Raw genomic sequence first — 17,568 nt, 5'->3', positions numbered from 1 at the left:
AAACATGATAACAGATGAGTAGTTACGAGTCTAACTTGAGGGAAAGGAGCGACTCATAATACTCGTGACACAGGACAGAGACGGCGTGAGTTTCAAATAAATTTATTTGTCTGCAATGTGAGCTGCATTTTCTCTGCAGAGGCCCTAACCGTCCCCTTCTTCTTGCTCTTGCGCTCGTAAGAAGCTGGCCTTTTTCTGGGCGACGCGGTCCTTCCTCTGTGCCAGAGATAACTTGGCGCGATTCCACCTGCCCGGAAAGAGACGACGACAAAAAACAACTCCATTAACATTCACCACACGAGAGAAAAAGTAACTACTTTGGCCTCGATTTGGCATGAAATAAGAGCAGTTATTGTTCCACGATGGTGACTGTCAACTCACCTCTTCTTCTTGACGTCTTTTTTGGGTTTCTTTTGGTGTACGGGGTTCGCTCTGATGGCGGCGTGTGCTTTTTTGTACATTTCTTCGACCTGAAAACAAAACAGGAATTTAATTTATGACAAAGCTGTTCATTCTGTACCTAATAGATTGTCGTTTCTCTTGAAAAATAACAGGAAACATCAGATGACATTATCACTGGAAGGGGGGAGGTGGAGGGGCAGCACATGATATACTAATTCAATACAGTCTACATGTAGAGAAGCCCATACTGGATCTTTGTGAGATCATCACTATGAGTTCAAGTTTCCTGTTTGCATTTGATGCATTCAAATTAGATATTTGACATGCAAGCAATATCTAAATTACGTTTATGTAAACATCACCAAATGATTAAATCGCAGAGGAAATATTCATCTACATGATACATAACAGGTCAGACTTTTCTTTATTTTTATATAGTGCCAAAAAAAATTGCGGTCAAGCTTTTTCTGCATCACGGAGTTGAACACCACTTCGAGTACTGGAAACAGGAAACCAAATCTTAAATGCATCTGAGAGTGTCACCTCAGTATTACATGATTTAAGCAGACACGAAACTAGCTGACAGAATCTGTTCAGGCCGTGTTCGTAAAAAAAAAAAAATCACGCAGCAAGTGTTATGTTACCGTGTCTGGAGTGACTCCGTTCTTGATGAAGCGCGAGAACTGTTTCTTGTAGGCGTCCTCGTCCTCCTCCATCAGGTAGGACATGTAGTCGGCCACGTTCATGCCCATGATGTGTTTCCGATGCACCTCTGCGTTGAACTCTTTACTCTCTGTGTCGTAGCCGGGGAAACGTTTCAGACTAAAAAACAAAGTGTGAAGAAACTGAGTTAGGCTATTAAAAGACGCCTCTGAAGAATCAAGTTTAAAAAACTAAACAAAAACCAGACAAAACAAAAACACAAGGTTCAAGGTAGTTCTGTTCTTTGTTGTGGAACAATGTGTTACAGCTGCTTTTTGTAATTAACCTCTGTGAAGTTGAACTGTCGCCATCAGGGGGCAGCGTTTTACCAGTGAGTGCTGAGATGGTTGCTGCTGCTCCAACTTTGCCTTCTCACAGGCAGCGACCACAAGGCCTGATGTAGACTTGTGCCAGTGATCTTTTAGCCATTTCCCACTATTACCTACTGGGCTTGACTCAGTTTTGCTCTTTTCCCATTACAAAACAGTACCACCTCAAGTTTGATTTTGACTTCTGTGGGAAATTTACATCCCAACTTGCCTAGTAACCAGAAATCCCTTTTCTCCCTACATGGGAACTTTCCATGCCATGCATCTCCCCCGACGTGTAGTTACATTTCTCAGGTGGTGCATGTCGTGTTACGCCCCAATTAAGGTTATAAATGGTGTCTGGCTATGGTGCAAGTTACAAAGTAGATGTGACGCAGAAGTATAAATCATGTGTATTGTGTGTTGGGTCGTCAGAGCAGCACGTCCAAAAGTCTGTGACCTCATTTGTATGCGACACAACAACAACAGAGGATGTTGTGGTGATGGTACGTACACCTGATGCTCGGTATATGGCGTTTTGTCAGTCTTAGGGACTACAGTGGGGGGTTTTTGTGCAGCCATTTTCCTCATTGCCGGGTTTCAACAATAGTGGCTTTGATTTTCGTGAGGGAGTAACTCTCATGACTCATGGTGTGACACTACTGACTAGCGAATCAGTGGCATGCAATCTGTTTGCGTCACATTTTCGGATCGCCTCAGATCACTTGAAACCCCGCCCGAGCATGTACTAAAAAGTACCCAGAACCTGGAACTACCACCTAATGGCAAATCCTAAAAACGGTCCCATCCTGCTTCTCTCAGCCCCGTCTTGAAAAGGACAGTAAACATCAGCTAATGCAAATGAAGGACCAACTACATTTTGCTCAGCGTGCTTTTTATCATCATCGAGAAGCAGAGATGCACCAGCAAACTAAACGGACAAACTTTAGCTGGACGGAGACCAGCGAATAACCACGTAAACTCTAACTGGAAATATGCGATTGTAAAAATGTCTCAAAGAAAAACATGCACACATTTCTGTTCCTCCGCATGTTTACTGCAGGAGTGAAGCTGCAAAAAAAGTCCACCCGAGTGCGACTCTGACATCATACTGACCTGTGAGGAATGGCAAGTCCACCGTCCACCGCCCCCTTTAATGCTCCAAACACCTTGTTCCCTGTAGTGGTTCTGGCCAGACCTGCGTCCAGATAACACGTGAAGGCGCCTGGTTGTCCATCCACGCTCTCTACGTTGAACTCATCTCCCGTCACCTCCACCTGGCCCTCGTACACCTGGTCCATGCCGAACTTTTGCAGTAGCTAGGGAGGAGGAGGATGAAGGCGTATGAGAGGATGTGCAAAAACATAAATCTGCTCCAATGTATGGCAACATATGTGTGTGTTTGTGCGCACGCTTACCCTGCGAGCCAGCAGCAACCCGGTGCAGTAAGCAGCAGCATAGTTTGTAAGGCCCACTGTGATACCATACTTGGCCAGCTCATGAGAGTAAGCAGCACAAACGATATGGTCTCCCTCAATCTTCGCGTAGGCAATCTGGACAGTGTAGACAGAGCAAGATGAGATAGCTGCTTAAAAACACGTGACGTCTCAAGTTTGAGTCTTTCTGACACTGACCTGGCAGCAGATGTCCCTGTTGGAGAACCTGACAATCATCCGGTACTTGGGGGTGTTGTACTTGTTCTTGTCCTGCACAACCAAGCGTTTGCGGGCAAAATAGTCGGTTTTCCCCTCTGTCAAATAATAAGTAACAGCATGTGGTTTAATGGCGTATGCTCAACAGAAAGGGGATCTGAGCCTGTGTGCAATTCATGTTGACTTTTACCTCTCCTCCTCCTGAATTTGACTTCGTAGCGCTTGAAGTAGGCCTTGTTCTTCACCACTTTGACGAAACCCTGAGAAGAGACGAAGAAGCAACATGTCAGCAGAAGCAGAAAATACCATAAGTATCAAGCCTCCAGTTGTCCCTATGGGCACAAAAGCTGTTTAACCGCTCGGAGCAAGTCTCCACGAGGAGGTCAGCTGAGGTTCCAGCAGCCATGAATCGCCACGCTGGAGCCGAGCGGCTCACCCAGCCGGAACAGCCCGACAAGCCGCAAATATCCAGCTCCATCTGTCCCTCAAACCGCTTTAGACACTCATCTAACAACAAACACACCTCCACAAACTCAAACCGTCTCCACCCGGTGTATATGAGCATTATCCACTCACCATTTTGGGGTATTTTTTCTTCTTCTTTCCCCCTCCTGCACTAACTAGCGAACTCCGGGACACGGAAGTCTGATGTCGCTATCTTTGGGGGGTTTTTCCACGGAGTGTCGCGGGTTGGCAGCGCCCCCTGCTGCACCGGAGACAAACAGCACAGGCCAACAGAGGGCAGCAGCTACACGGAGAGCACAGGTCTGTGGAGGGCCACAAATACATCACATAGATCATTAAATAACTGTTGTGTCATTAATGAATTAAAATGGCAAATATATAATTTTTTATTAAATGTTTTTAATTATATAAATTAATATTTAATTAATCATTTTTGTAATTAATAATCCACTTAGAATAAGGAGGGTGAGTACCTTGGTCATTCCAGAGGGATCAGAGGGAGTAGAAGTGCTTTTCCCCCCACATTAAAATGAGTCAGTTAAGTTGAGTCAGGCATCTGACCAGGATGCCTCCTGCATGCCTCTTAGGTGAGGCAGTCCGGACATGTCCTACTGTGGGCAGACTTAGGACTTGTCTGGCTTGGGAAGGTCTCAGCATCCTCCCTGGATGAGCTGGAAGGAGGTGGCTGGGGTGAGAGAAGTCTAGCCTTCTCTGTTGAGGTGCTGTCCCCACAAACTGAATCCAGATAGGTGGTAGAAAATGGATGGATAATTATAATAACTTCATTTTGATTGCATTTTTAAAAAGCATAGTTACAAAGTGCTTCCCAATTTGAATAAAAGCAGCACATTTAAGTTAAATATACCTGAGAAAAATCTTTCATTAGATCTATAAGAGATTATTACATTTTAAACCAACACCGTAGAAAGCAGGATGACATTTGCATTGTGTCAGGATTTTAAATTTACACAGAGAAAAGAAGAAAATAGGAAAAGCTTTGAGGTGACATGCCACAGCAGCCCTGCGCATGTGCTGTCCACAGACACTCTGTGACGCCAAGCGTCTGATGTGATTTTTGCACATTTTTGGTGACACATCCTCCACGATGGTGAAATCAATACACGCAATACAATGTTGATGCATCGAGCTGGAAATGAGTCTGCCGGGAGGGTGGACTCTCAGTCCCCAGAGACGTCACAATGTCTGAAAGCTGAATCAGAATCTAAGGTAGATGAGCTGGCAGCCCAGTGTGCACATGCAGTTTGTGTGGCCTCATTTAACCTCTCTGGCATTAGTGTTCAGGCCTCACAGTCTGCTTTTTAGGCTCCTCTGACTTCAGTTTTCACTGCTGTGGGCGTTGAGTCCTTCACTTGTAGTATATTGTAAGAGAAATCTTTCACTTTTCCTTGGCAGTCGTGGAGCTATTGTCCGGAAATAGGCACTTCTGTACCTGAAAGGTCTGTGGGCTGTTACTGGAACTTGTAAATTTTCCTTGTAAAAATTACAGAAGTAAAGAGATGCCAGAATAATGTTGCTTCTCTGCTTTTTTCCTTTCTTGTATTATCACCGCTCCAGATGCTGCTTTGACCCTCACTGCCCTAACTTTACATTTCCTTTCCCAAAACAAGTACAATACATTCAAAAGCTCCTCCTGACTATATGGACCCACTAGTGGGATTTTCTTCACCTCCACAGCTGTTTCCAGGGTCAGCATTGAACTCTCAGACTCAGTGAAGGCAAACATGGCTGATAAATGCTCAAAGAGCTCAGAAAAATGGAAATTTGAACATTTTTATCTATCACAACGAGGGCAAAGTTCCGTCCAGCGGAAAACTCTAAATGGAATTTGTGACCAAAATGGTTTTTCTCTTTTTTTATTTGCGTATTTCCATCTTTGTTTCCGGTGAATAAAAAGCTCTTCCTTTCTTTATGAGAAGGAATGTGGCTAATGAAGTCAACTTAATGTCATGTTGTAAAACAAATGTCAAATAAAAGTGATCAAGAGCTTAAAGAATGCTACAATGCTGAGAAAATCCCACTTGCTGTGAGGCAAGTTAGGTAATACCCTGAATATTTATAATAGTGTCATTATTGACGTGTAAATGCAAAACAGCAGCTATTATTTCATATTCACTCCAAGATCTCTATTTATAATTCAGTCACATTGTAAAAGTGAGGTGGAGTATCAGTGACGCCATATGATGAGTGAGCGAACAGTCATCAGCTGTTACTGAGGGGGACGTGAGCAGCCAGAGCAGCAAAAGCTTCCATCCCACCATGTGAAACCACCTATTTCCAAAGAGCAAAGCAGTGCCCCGCCTATGGTGTTACTCTGCTGTGATTAATCTGATGTCATCCGCAGAGTTCATGGACGTGGAACGCATTCGGACACGGCAAGTAACACAGATAAGAGTCAGAATATCAGGAGCAACGCAGAGAAAATCAGCACCTGACACCAGTTGCAAAACTCAGTGCGCATCAAGGCAAAGCGAAGCAGCCTCCCTTCTTTGCGTGTGTGGAAAGAAATTGATTTTAGGCTGGAGCAGGAAAGTTATCAATGTCAGCTGAGACCATTTGATTAATCAGAGCATTTTTCCTACAAGCTTTAAAATATTAACTTTATGGTTCCTTCTTCTTGTGGACACGGTATGAATATGTTTTAAATACCCAAATTATTTTACTTATTTATTTATTTGGTTTGTTGTGAGTTCATTTCCCATGAAGGTATGTTCAAAACGTTCTTGTTTGCTTGTTTTTTACATCAATTATTATTATTATTATTATTCATCCATTCTCTTCCTGTTATCCTTATCAGGGTCAGCAATTAACCTAACCCCACTAACTGCATGTCTTTGGACATGAGAAACCACGCAGAAATCCCAGATGGTGCAGTCGAAATCATGACCTTCTTGCTGTGAGGCAACAATGCAAACTATGACACCACTGTGCTTTTTATTATTATTATTATTATTATTTGACATTAAGGACCTCTTCAGAGGGTGTGCTGGGTGCAGAAGGCAGCATTGATGGGGAGACAGAGAAGGGTTTGCCTTTGCATCCAGGACCTTTGCTCTGAGATAGCAGAGCAAAGGATGCGCTTTTACGTCATTCGTGTACCTGATGGCTGCAGGTGCAGTAAAACTAGAAAAGCTTCTTCTTCGTCTTCTTGCTCCTCCTCCTGTCAAGGGTCGCCACAGCAGATCGTCTGTCTCCATCTCACCCTATCTCTAGCATTTTCCTCTGTCACACCAACACTCTCCATGTCTCCTTTGTTACATCCATGTATCTTTTCTATGGTCTCCACCTGCCTGGCAGCTCCATATTCAACAACTTTTGTCCAGTGCATCCAGTATTCCTCCTCTGCGCATTTCTAACTGTGTTGTTATTCATGATATCTATTTTTTTTTTTTTTTTTGCCTGATAAACTGTCAAACCCCAATGATTTTGAGTTTACTACAAAGCGTACACACATGCACATTTGAGAAGTTGCATTAAGTGAATTTTTGCTTTAAAATGACTTAAACATGCCTTTTATATGAGCTCCACAGTCATTAATTGGCTTCCAGGTATTACAGGGGCCCAACAAAATTTCTGCCACCCCATCCTCCAACAAGGGCAGGAAGACAATCCTGCTCTTGCACATCTATGAATTTCAGTTCATCGTTGATGCAATAGGAGTTGATCTCTTGTGTTTGGTTTATTGTTTCAGTATCTTGGCAGAGCACCTTGTAAATTTGTGCAGAAGAGTACTCTGTAAACAAAGCTTTTTTTTTCAATCTCAAAGATACATCAGGGCTGGTGTGAGCAGCAAAGCAATCAGAGATAACTTTCACAGACTGCACAGTTTGTCAAAACGGGCGTATGCTCTAAGGCTTTCACACCTCTACAACTCACTGAGTCATGATGAACAATTAGATATTCACAAACACTCATGAAGAAAAACAATCACATAGAAAAATGCCTTCAATGGGTCGCATGCTTCACCTTCTTGTGGCAGTGACTGATCAGACTTTTCCTTTTCCTTGGAAGCACAGAGCACTTGTTTCTTGGTGTCGCGCTGCTCAGCTGACCTCTCTCTACAGTTGTCAAGTTTATCCATCAAAATGTAGTAATTCTCAGTGTGCACAGATGCCCGTGGACTTGCAAAACGTTGCAGTTGTGATTCGATTTTCTAAGAGTTAAGTAAAGTGTAATGTGCTCGTAAGTGAATTTTGTCACCTGTGCCACAAGACGTGTTAAAAGGCCCCCACAAAGGCCCCCACAAACTGACTGTTTGCTTGATCTTCCTTTATATTCAGCTTAGACATGCAAGAAACACATTTGAGCAGGAAAAAAAAGAACAAGCAAAGAAGTGTAGAGAAAATAATCCATTTTACATGCCAGCGCTGATTCAATGTGGGTAAAATCTTTATTTTATGTGGGTAGTTGTTAGTTATACGCGGCTTTTCTTTTATCAGTGCAGTATTAGACTGCAGTGTCTTCTGTGGTACCAAACACATAGTCAACAGACTGCTTTTGTGTCGAGGGGGGAGAAAAAAATCCTGTTAACTCTTTAGCTCTATGAACAGCTACTTTGAAAAGGGGAAGCAGTGATCTTCTGCTTTTCTGCTCGAGTGAAATAGATAATATCCCTCACTGTCACTCTCGGTGCAGATGTCTCAGTGTTAGATAAGAAAAGTCACAGTCACTCTTGTGGACAGCTTGCTCATGGCTGTTCAAGCTCTGTTTCTGCAGAACTGATTTCGCAATTAAGAGAAGCACTTGTCCAGTCATGCCTCAGCAGTAGTAGTGGTCAGCAGTTACTAAAGGTTCACACATGGGCTGAGGGTGTGGTGGGCGGAACAAAGGGTAACGCTTGTCAGAAGATGCTCCATGAACTAGTTTTCCAAGTGTGGAATGTTTAGGATTTCACTTTTATTTTTTGAGGGCTTCTGCACTGAAGTAATATCAATAGGAAACCATTCATTACATGTAAATCATGCTTTCATCCCCAAAAGCCAGGACATAGATTTAAGAGAAGACTTTTGTGGTTGCAGTGGACTAGAAATGACTTGCAGAAAGTCACACATCAACAAATGTGTTCGCAGGCACACCACAGATAAGAAGACTGCACTTTGTTGAAACACAGCACACTCTTTCCTGCTCGTTTTCTCACTGCTGATTGCATGTATTTTCATTTGCATACAGACACAGTTTAATGTCTCCCTTCCCGTCTAAAGCCCATGAAGAAGAACGGGTGGAGTGAAATCTGCAGCGTGCACACACATCATTAACCCTGTGACGTTCTTGCCCGTGCATTTTGAGATTTTTCGGGGTGAGACTGAGAGATTTTACAGTGCAAGGAAAGCTCTTTGCCCAGGATGACATGCTGAAGCAAACAGGCAAATAATGCAAGGACGCACAAATGCTAAGCAAAGCCAAATCAGTTCTGCTGAAACTAAATTGAGCCTGCTAGCTTTAACACAAGGAAGAGCAGAGATGGTGCAGAGATGAAGTTTTTGTGTGAAAAACGCCACCTTTGGTCTCATCTACACGGCTGTGACCAGTGTTTTACAACCTGTGAAAAAAGAAGGAAAAAAAACAGTCATACTGGTGTTTTCTCTGTGAAAATGCATCAGTGTGATAAACCATAAGTTCAAACAACTTAATACTTGCAGCATGCAAAGAAAACGCCTCCTAACATCACTTTTTACAGTCTTTACCCTTGAGTTAAAACACATGAGCTTCCTGTATAAATTCTGTATAAAATTACTTCTTTGGTTTGAATCCTGCCGTTTGGAAGCTGTGACCTGAACTGAAGGGTCATTAAGACTCAACTGCGCCTGTTGAACTCTGACCTTTCGAATGGTTGCCTCACCTCCACAGACATGCAAACAGATACAATGACCAGGAAACACCCAGCAGCTTTCTTCACGTCCAGACACCAATGTCCTCACTGAGTTTCTCGGTATCTCGGGGTTGGGGTGAGGTGTGTGGAGGGGGAGAGAAATTTACAACCAGAAACAGTTAAAACAAGGGGAGCTGCTGAATCCAAAGTGATGAATGAGGGAGGTGATTTGTGGGGTGTTTACTGCACAACTCAGAGGATTTGCTGAGCAGTTTCTTTTCACTGTTTTTGCAGGCTTCCGAGGCTTTTGTGTCCTTGGGATTTGGCACCACTGCAGATCCCGGGGTGCCCTCTGTGATCCTCTAGTGTCATATCAGAATATTAACCCAATAAGTAAAACTTTGACAGAGACGAATCAGTTAGAGCAGCTCAAACGCCGCTCACAGCTGCAGACTTGATTGAGAGTGTGCAAGTAAAGGCAACACATTTCTTGATCGCCTGTGTAAAAGAAGAACTGTCTCGTGTTCAGCTGCATCCAGTAAATCATACATTGTTTTAGTACTCTGTCCCTATCTGGTAGCTGCAGGTGGACCCAAGAGAGCTTGATGAGATTTGGCTGGTAATTCCCAGTGAGGTGGGTGGTGGGAGTGGTGGTTTGGGGGGGCGCATACAGTTGAACCCAAAACAAGGACTAAAATCTTATTGTCTAACTGAAGGAAAAAGAATGAAGGAGTTTAAAAGAAAGCCGGTGGGGGTTGGGGTGGGGTGGGGAGGTTAAATGGTGGTTAGAGCTATGGAGCCAAAGGAACCTGTGAGGGGATGAGATAGCGTGATGTGGTTTTCATTGAGATGCCACAAGAGTCCGGAGGTACAGAGGTGAACGCTCCGTGCTGAACACATGGGACTGAAGAGGGACATAAACCAAGGAAAGTCAGTTTAACCACAACAGGTTATTATGCCATGAATCCACTGCAGAGTGGGGCAGTTAGTAAAATCAGCCTCATGTGGTTATGTTCTGCAAAAGGAGAGAGCACTGCTTGAAATGATTCTGTTTTCTGGTCCGACAACAAAACCAAAGAAAAGAGGACTGAATGACTTTTCTAAGAACAAAACTTTTTTTCCTCATTCAGTTTCATTTTGACTTAATGTGAGACTGCAGCTTTTTGATGAATCTCCAGGAAACAAACACGCAATCAATGGGAAAGTAAACAGTCTGGTAGGCCCAGAGTCCATTAAAAATAAAGGGGGGCGGGGGGCGGTCTGGTACTGTGCATTAGTTTGTAGCATGGACTGTATACCAAAGATGGACTTAGCCACCCCCCTGGTTACCAAAATCCCATTAGCTGTCACCATCCTAATGTTCCAAGCCAATTTAATTGTGAAAATGTGACAGTCATATGGTAATGCATACCCTGTTTAATCCTCCTTTTGACACCAATAAGGTCAAAAATTATGAAACTCAACGTCATATTGCAAACTTTAAATTAGCGACTGAAACTATCAGCTCATCATGAAAGTGTTCACTGAGGTCACAGAGCGAGGGAACCAAAGAGCCACTTTCCAGAAGACTCATAATGAACTACATGTTGTTGTTTTTTGCAAACTCACACTTGTCATTATAGGGGGGAAAGCAGGTGTAAGGCACTCCTGAATTTGTTTCGTTTCACTAGCTACAAAGATTTTGTTCTATATATATAATCTGTGGACTCATACTCCCAAGCCTGGATTCTAGCATTCTGGGGATCACCACTTTGATTTTCTGGAGCTAGAAGTCTCCATATTTGGACAAGAGAGTGGAATGTTAGCTAATGCTAGCTAGCTCAGCTATAACCATGCCTCCTGCAGATATCTGCTAATTAGTGATAAGTAACGTACAAATAACATACTAGAAATTCACTCAGAAACACTTGACGACAGACTTGTTGGATAGGCTGCAAGCACATTAAGCAGAGATCAAACGGTATTATTTGGCACATACTTGCAGTGCAAATGCTCCAAAAGGCATCGGCACCACAAATATTGTCAAGGTCCACTTCAGACAATCAAAAGCAGACAGCTGAAGGCTCCTTTAGATTTTTTCTGAATATGATAGAGCAACATTTTCTTATTTTGTCCCTTGGTCGGGGAAAGACTTTTAGAAAATGCAAAAGATAAATATTTTTGTCTATCAGGGAAAGTTCAGAGCTTCTATCACAAATTCTGTACCTGAAGACTGCAGCTTCCAAGCCTAAGCTGGACTGATGTTGCTCATTTGCTTATTATTTCTCTGTTCGTTTCATCTTTACAGCGTAGTTTATATTTTTTGTAACCTTGTAATAGTTTCCCTTCATGGCCAGGTCTCCCTTGAAAAAGAAATGGTTTTTTTCTTAAGGGCCTTTTAAAAAGAGGATATCTTCACAGCAAACTTCTAGACTTGATTCATTTTTGGAGCCTTAAGCGGCATTCAGGAACTGCCGTTTTTAGTACTTCTTGGTGGTTTCAGTTGTCAGCCCTTCATGCTGATGGCTGGGTACAGATGAAAAATGTGAGCTTCAGCTACCAAGTAAGGCCAACGTTTAAACAGTTAAGCTAGTTAGACCAAAAGACTTGATGGCTTTCTTTAAAATCTTTGAAGAACCCATGGTTGTTATCGATAGTGACCAGGTTTGACTGGAGTTATACAGGCCTGACTTCACCTGACGTGCAAGAGGCAAAATCAAGACATGTGACAAGTCACAGTGCATGCTGCACCTTTTCTTGTCAACATTCACATGCATGTGGTGCGAAAGCTGTAGCCTCAAGTATATTTAAAACCATGAGGAGTCCCCCCACAGCCTCTGTCTTTCCTCGCTATAGAGCCAAAAAGGGGGTTCGAGGTTCAGCTTGAGAAAATAACCTCATGGCTCAGCAGCACAAGTCTTTATTTAACCCCGTGGGACTGTGACTCGCAGGTAGACAAGGCTGATGAGTGGCGACTGAAACAAAGAAGCAAAGCAAAAAAAAAAGAGACCCTCCTCCTCCACCCCCTCTCTGTGATCGCTGCGATTGAGCTTCTATTTCAATCACATACTTGCTGTAAGAGTTAAAAGAGCAAGAATCAAGGCCTGTCTGTGTTGGGGGGAGGGAGGGGGAGACACACGAGAGGAGCCTGTGGCAGCCCTGATAGCGTCTTCTCACTCTGCATGGTTTCCTGTTCTGAGTCAGTGTGTAACCCTGAGTTTGACTGTTGTCACTTGTCTGTCCCTCTGCGTGTGTGTGTCTCTCTCTCTCACTTCTCACAGCTTTAAGAATAATCTGAGCGGCTGATATTCAAACAGGGCGATTTAAATGTGCGATTGAGCTGGGTTTTTTTTTATTTTTATCTTTGCTAGGTGTAATTAAGCAACCATGAAGCAGAAACAAATGGTGAGTTTGAGGCTAGGACTTTTGTTGATTTTATAGCTGAAGTATTTTTCTTTTGTTTTTCTTTGTCTTTTGTTTCATTCTTTTTTTCAGTGAGTGCAATAATGAAAGTAAACGTTGGTAACTTATCAGGAAAAAATAACGGCAATCACAGATATGAAACCGATGTAAATTTGTTTTTAATATCACAGAGAAATGGACAGAAATCTGGCTCGGAGTGCGGGCTGTGAGTGACAGTCGTGAGAAGGAAATCTAAAAAGGCAGCGGGATTTATTTTTGTGCGACGCAAATGCAGAACGATTTTGGCACTGGGGGACTCTTTTATCAAAAGATGAATCAGTGTTTTTGTTTGACCGTCATGCTTGACTGACATTAAAATTAATTTTTGAGGGAGGGGACGAGATCAGGAGGGACAAGGAGCTCGCGCACGCCTGTGTGTGTGTGTGTGCACGCGTGAATGCGTTGAGACAGTATGAGAAGCGGCTCTCTGACAGTCAGACCCAGTGCGGACAGAGATCTGGAGAGTGTGTGCTCTCGAAGCCGGGATATTAGTGCCTGCGGTGTCAGTGCAGTGTGAGTATGGGACATGTGCGCTCGGCTTCGTGCCTCGGCTATCTGAGTTTTGCTTGCAGGTCTCTAACTTGCTGCAGCTGCATCAAACAAAGTCTGTTCCCACAAACGGATAAAATCGATACCGCTTTGCTTTAGTATGACCTTGAACCCAAATCTTCGCAATGATTTGCATTTTGAGCCTGACAGATTTCTGCTTAAAGGGGGAAAAATTCGCTTTTGTGATTTTATTATTATCATCAGTATACATTTTTATCCTCTCCAGCTGGCACTTGCATGTGACTCTTCTTGTACTTTTGTTCAGTGGACTGCTTAATTGGGTCTGTCTATTAGCCTGGAGGAGGTTTTAATAATGTAAAACAATAAGGCTGAAGTCAGTGCGGGTAAGCTGAAGCAGAGCGACTGTAAAGGGATACTTCGGCTCCCCACCAACAGGCTGTTGCTCATAGCGGCCGTGCGCCGTCTCATTAACGAGATCACTTTACAACCAGTCAAACAAATAGGTCATTATCCATCACTGCCTGCTCTGCCTGTATTCACCAGCCTCAAACCCGCAACTCTCATGTCTCACTTTATCCAAATTATATATAATCAACTGATTTTAATTTATTTACTTATGATAATTTCAGTTAGTTTATGCTTTGAATATACAAACCTCAACTTCTCAGGACACAAATCAAATTTCGGCTCCAAATGTATTTTAATGCCTTTAGAATATTGCAAATGGAAAAAAACAAAAAAGATGTCATTATACTTAAAATCTTCAAAATTACTTTAAACTTGTTTACTTCATAAAAATATCAGTGAATATTATTACACTGTATGCTTTTAATTTAGGCCGTATGTAGTTTAAGTCGACGTTACTCTATGAGCTACGTAAACATACATAGACTTCCTCTTCTGTGATTCAGCTGACGTCCGTTACAGTAAACTGAATTGAAGCGCAGTATGTGGTCTTCAGACGCATATCTACTCTTTGAGGGGAAGGTGGCTCCACTTTTGGTCACCTGCCCGGCGTCACCTGGTAAACGATACGGCTTCTCTGCGCATGCGTAATAGACTGCCAAAAATCCTAACACCGTATCGCCTGACAACCAATAGTGTTCCAATCTGTCCAGAGATAAAGTCAGAGCAGCGCTGAGGGGACAGACGTGAAGGATTTCGGACCCGAGCAGCGCCGAGCTTTAAGGCTGAAGAAAACTTCAACAACATGCCGAGATCTTTCCTGGTGAAAAGCAAAAGGGCCCACAGCTACCACCAGCACCGCTACTTCGACGATGACTACAGTAGACTGGACACTATTATGGCTGATGTGTGCGCAGGTGGGTGCATTTATGCGTAATTACGCACGAAACTTGGGGAAGAAAAAGGAGTCGTCTTAGTGGGAATTCTGAAAACTCAAGTGCACAAATTCATAACTCCTTTCATTGATTATCCTCTTGTGCCAATATAGAAACAAAATCTCAAGCCGAGTTCGATTCCAATCTGGAGCAGGAAGACGTGAGGACCGGGGCTGTCAGACTGTCCCCTGGGTCGCGGCTGAGGTCCCCGAGGTCTCTGTCCTCCAGCTCCCCGCTGAGCTGCGGAGGCAGCGCCTGTGACCGGTCCTCCGACTGTGATTTCTGGCGTCCCCCGTCCCCCTCGTCCTCACCAGGTCTGTTCTTATCAAGACAAAAATATCATCAGTTTGTGTCTAAAATTTAAAGAGTTTTTCTCTTTCTCTTTTTAATCCTTCGTTTCATTTGGTGTTGGGTTCGTGAGATGTCAAAACCTTTACACATTTTCAACCCGACTTGTTCAACTATATTTGTGTATGATTAATTATTGTTATTATTATTATTATTATTATTATTATTGTTGTTGTTGTTGTTGTTGTTTATCAAAGCAGAAATTATTTGGGCTATAAATTAAACATAAAAACTTTAAGGTTTTTGATGAAGTGATGAAGATACGAATAATTATATTACATATCTTCTATTTCACATATAAAATATTTGGTGAAAGAATCAAAAGGACACTTGTGATTAGTGACCGGACACACGACCCAATAACGACTTAAAACTTTTCTGTTTTGTTCTGCTTTGGCTTTTACGCACGGTATGGAGTCATGTCCAATAATGTGCAGTGCATTTTCCAGGTGTCCATTTTTTTAATGCAGGACATTATTTGAAGTTTTTAAAGATATCCAAATTAACTTTCAGATTCTGAGAAATGCTCCACTCCTGCAGCGGAGGACGGTCACTCGAACATGCCAATCTTCCCGTACTCCTGGTCGGCATACTCAGGAACCGAGCTGAGACATCTGGTTCAGGGGTCTTATCACCACCACCTCCAGAGCCACAGGGAGTCCAAGTCACCTATCAGCATCTACAGGGGAGAGGACAGCGGCAGTGAGTCCCTTTATGTACAGCGGGGCCTCGCGGCCGGATGTTACCAGGGTTATTCTTCAACGGCCCAAATCTGCAGGATGCGGGACAGAGACGAGCTGTATCTGGATGCGAAGCAACAGGCCCGCGTGGCGGAAATCAAGTCTGAGAACGATTTCATCCGCGCAAACCTCGAGTCGAGTGGATCATACAAGTGCATTAAATGTTGCAAGGTAGGCGTTTCCCTAATTTCACTTAAAGTTTCAGTTTTTTATTTTGTTCAGTTTTCCTTTTCGTTTCTTTAACATTTTCTCTATTGTTTTCCCTTCATTTTGGCTTTGATTTGGAATCATCCATGTGTTTTCCAAAGGTGTTCTCCACGCCTCACGGGCTGGAAGTTCACGTGCGGCGGTCGCACAGCGGCACGCGGCCGTTTGAGTGTGGTATATGCGGAAAAACCTTCGGACACGCAGTGAGCTTGGATCAGCACAGAGCGGTTCACTCGCAGGTATGGGCCTCCAAGCCGGAAATAAACCACTGCACACGTCCCCTAAACCCGCTTTAGATCCACATCCTCGACGTAAAGGCCACAGATGACATTTTCTTTTCCCACTACAAACCTCTCTGACTTAGCTTTAACTGCATTTCTACATTTAAATCGGATACTTCCAGGTTTCTCGACACTGACAGAATGCTGTCTTTTACAGGAGAGGAGCTTCAGCTGTAAGATCTGCGGCAAAAGCTTCAAGCGCTCTTCAACCCTCTCTACGCACCTGCTCATCCATTCCGACACGCGGCCTTATCCGTGCCAGTACTGCGGGAAAAGGTTCCACCAAAAGTCAGACATGAAAAAACACACTTTCATTCACACAGGTGAGACGCTTTAGCAAGTCAAAGTAATCAAGACGTGCAAAAAAGAAAAAGAAGACCTAACATTTTCCCATTTTTTGTCCCTGCTTGCAGGTGAGAAGCCGCACAAATGCCAGGTGTGCGGGAAGGCCTTCAGTCAGAGCTCCAACCTCATCACGCACAGCAGGAAACACACGGGCTTCAAGCCCTTCGGCTGTGACCTCTGCGGGAAAGGTTTCCAGAGGAAAGTGGACCTGAGGAGGCACAAAGAGACGCAGCACGGACTGAAATAAGCAGGAGTTCACGAAACTTGTGGCGCTTTAAGTTTGCTGTAATTGGTTTATTTTCCCCCTACTTAGCCTAAGATACGCTGATTGTTTATTTATCTGTTGTGTTTTTATTATTATGAAGGAAAAAAAACAACTAAATAATTTCACAAGCTTTTATAAGCTTACCGTGCTGTTTTAGTCAGCCTTTTTAACGGATTAAATATTAACTTAAGGAGCGCAGTTGTCATTTTTTCCCCATATTTTCTACATTCTACGGTTAAACACGTGTAGTTTTTATCCACAAACATCTACTCTACCGGCTAAACCCACCGTTCACCAGTCCACTCGTTTGACCCGTGAACAAACGAGAAGCTGTGCGCTCAGCCGTGCAGACCCATCAATCACGTCTCGGAGTTATATCTCAGATATTAAATAGCAGAAACGTTTCGCTGCATGCGCCACCTGGTCAAAACCAAATATTTTCAGACAAGCGCATTGCTGGCATACCCGTATAATAAATGATATTATGGCGCCATAAAACCTCCACGTAAAGGAAGTCGGGAGAAATAGCGCTGGTTTTATTGCAGGAGGAGCTCCTCTAGCAGCAGCAATAAGCAGCATGCCCACATGGCGTTTTCACTCAGGGAGAGAAAAAAAAAAAAAGCTGGGTGTGATTTATTTGGCCCCGCCTACGTTAAACATCCACAGCTTTAAAACTTCAAGGATCTGATTTGGGCATATCTCACCACAGATTGTGTGCAACACCAACAGTCTCCA

At 43.3% G+C, this 17,568-nt stretch overlaps 2 protein-coding genes across 3 annotated transcripts; one reads left to right on the top strand and one right to left on the bottom strand.

Annotated features, from left to right (window-relative positions):
• Positions 1-86: 86 nt before the first annotated feature.
• On the bottom strand, positions 87-3,756 carry rpl5a (ribosomal protein L5a). The gene is made up of 8 exons (XM_084911983.1): positions 3,641-3,756; positions 3,255-3,324; positions 3,047-3,162; positions 2,831-2,965; positions 2,529-2,731; positions 1,047-1,224; positions 382-470; positions 87-247 (listed from the first exon to the last, which is right to left on the bottom strand). The coding sequence occupies exons 1-8, from the start codon at positions 3,641-3,643 to the stop codon at positions 145-147; spliced, it is 897 nt and encodes a 298-aa protein (XP_084768109.1). The 5' UTR covers positions 3,644-3,756; the 3' UTR covers positions 87-144.
• A 9,324-nt stretch (positions 3,757-13,080) lies between these two features.
• Positions 13,081-17,116, top strand: gfi1aa (growth factor independent 1A transcription repressor a). Of its 2 annotated transcripts, XM_084912505.1 has the most exons (7): positions 13,081-13,310; positions 14,426-14,629; positions 14,761-14,961; positions 15,509-15,906; positions 16,044-16,181; positions 16,381-16,546; positions 16,637-17,116. In XM_084912505.1, exons 2-7 carry the CDS (start codon positions 14,518-14,520, stop codon positions 16,813-16,815), a joined length of 1,194 nt encoding a protein of 397 aa, XP_084768631.1. In that variant the 5' UTR covers positions 13,081-13,310; positions 14,426-14,517; the 3' UTR covers positions 16,816-17,116. The 2 variants fall into 2 exon arrangements, with proteins under 2 accessions (XP_084768631.1, XP_084768630.1); XM_084912504.1 differs by having other exon boundaries at positions 13,081-14,629.
• Positions 17,117-17,568: the final 452 nt, after the last annotated feature.

Source organism: Perissodus microlepis, chromosome 18, assembly GCF_051167445.1.
Source record: "Perissodus microlepis isolate ML-2025 ecotype Zambia chromosome 18, ASM5116744v1, whole genome shotgun sequence".
NCBI classification, from domain to species: domain Eukaryota; kingdom Metazoa; phylum Chordata; class Actinopteri; order Cichliformes; family Cichlidae; genus Perissodus; species Perissodus microlepis.
Note: the sequence above shows the minus strand (reverse complement) of the source record. Positions and strands in the feature narration are given on the sequence as shown.

Excerpts from the sequence above, each read along its gene's own strand:
- rpl5a (XM_084911983.1), bottom strand. Across the intron at positions 2,732-2,830 it reads GGTTGCTGCTGGCTCGCAGG|CTACTGCAAAAGTTCGGCAT; the intron begins GTAAGCGTGCGC and ends CCTCCTCCCTAG. Across the intron at positions 1,225-2,528 it reads GGACTTGCCATTCCTCACAG|TCTGAAACGTTTCCCCGGCT; the intron begins GTCAGTATGATG and ends TTTGTTTTTTAG.
- gfi1aa (XM_084912505.1), top strand. The coding sequence starts at position 14,518 with ATGCCGAGATCTTTCCTGGTGAAAAGCAAAAGGGCCCACAGCTACCAC. Across the intron at positions 14,630-14,760 it reads TATGGCTGATGTGTGCGCAG|AAACAAAATCTCAAGCCGAG; the intron begins GTGGGTGCATTT and ends GTGCCAATATAG. Across the intron at positions 16,182-16,380 it reads ACAGAGCGGTTCACTCGCAG|GAGAGGAGCTTCAGCTGTAA; the intron begins GTATGGGCCTCC and ends TGTCTTTTACAG.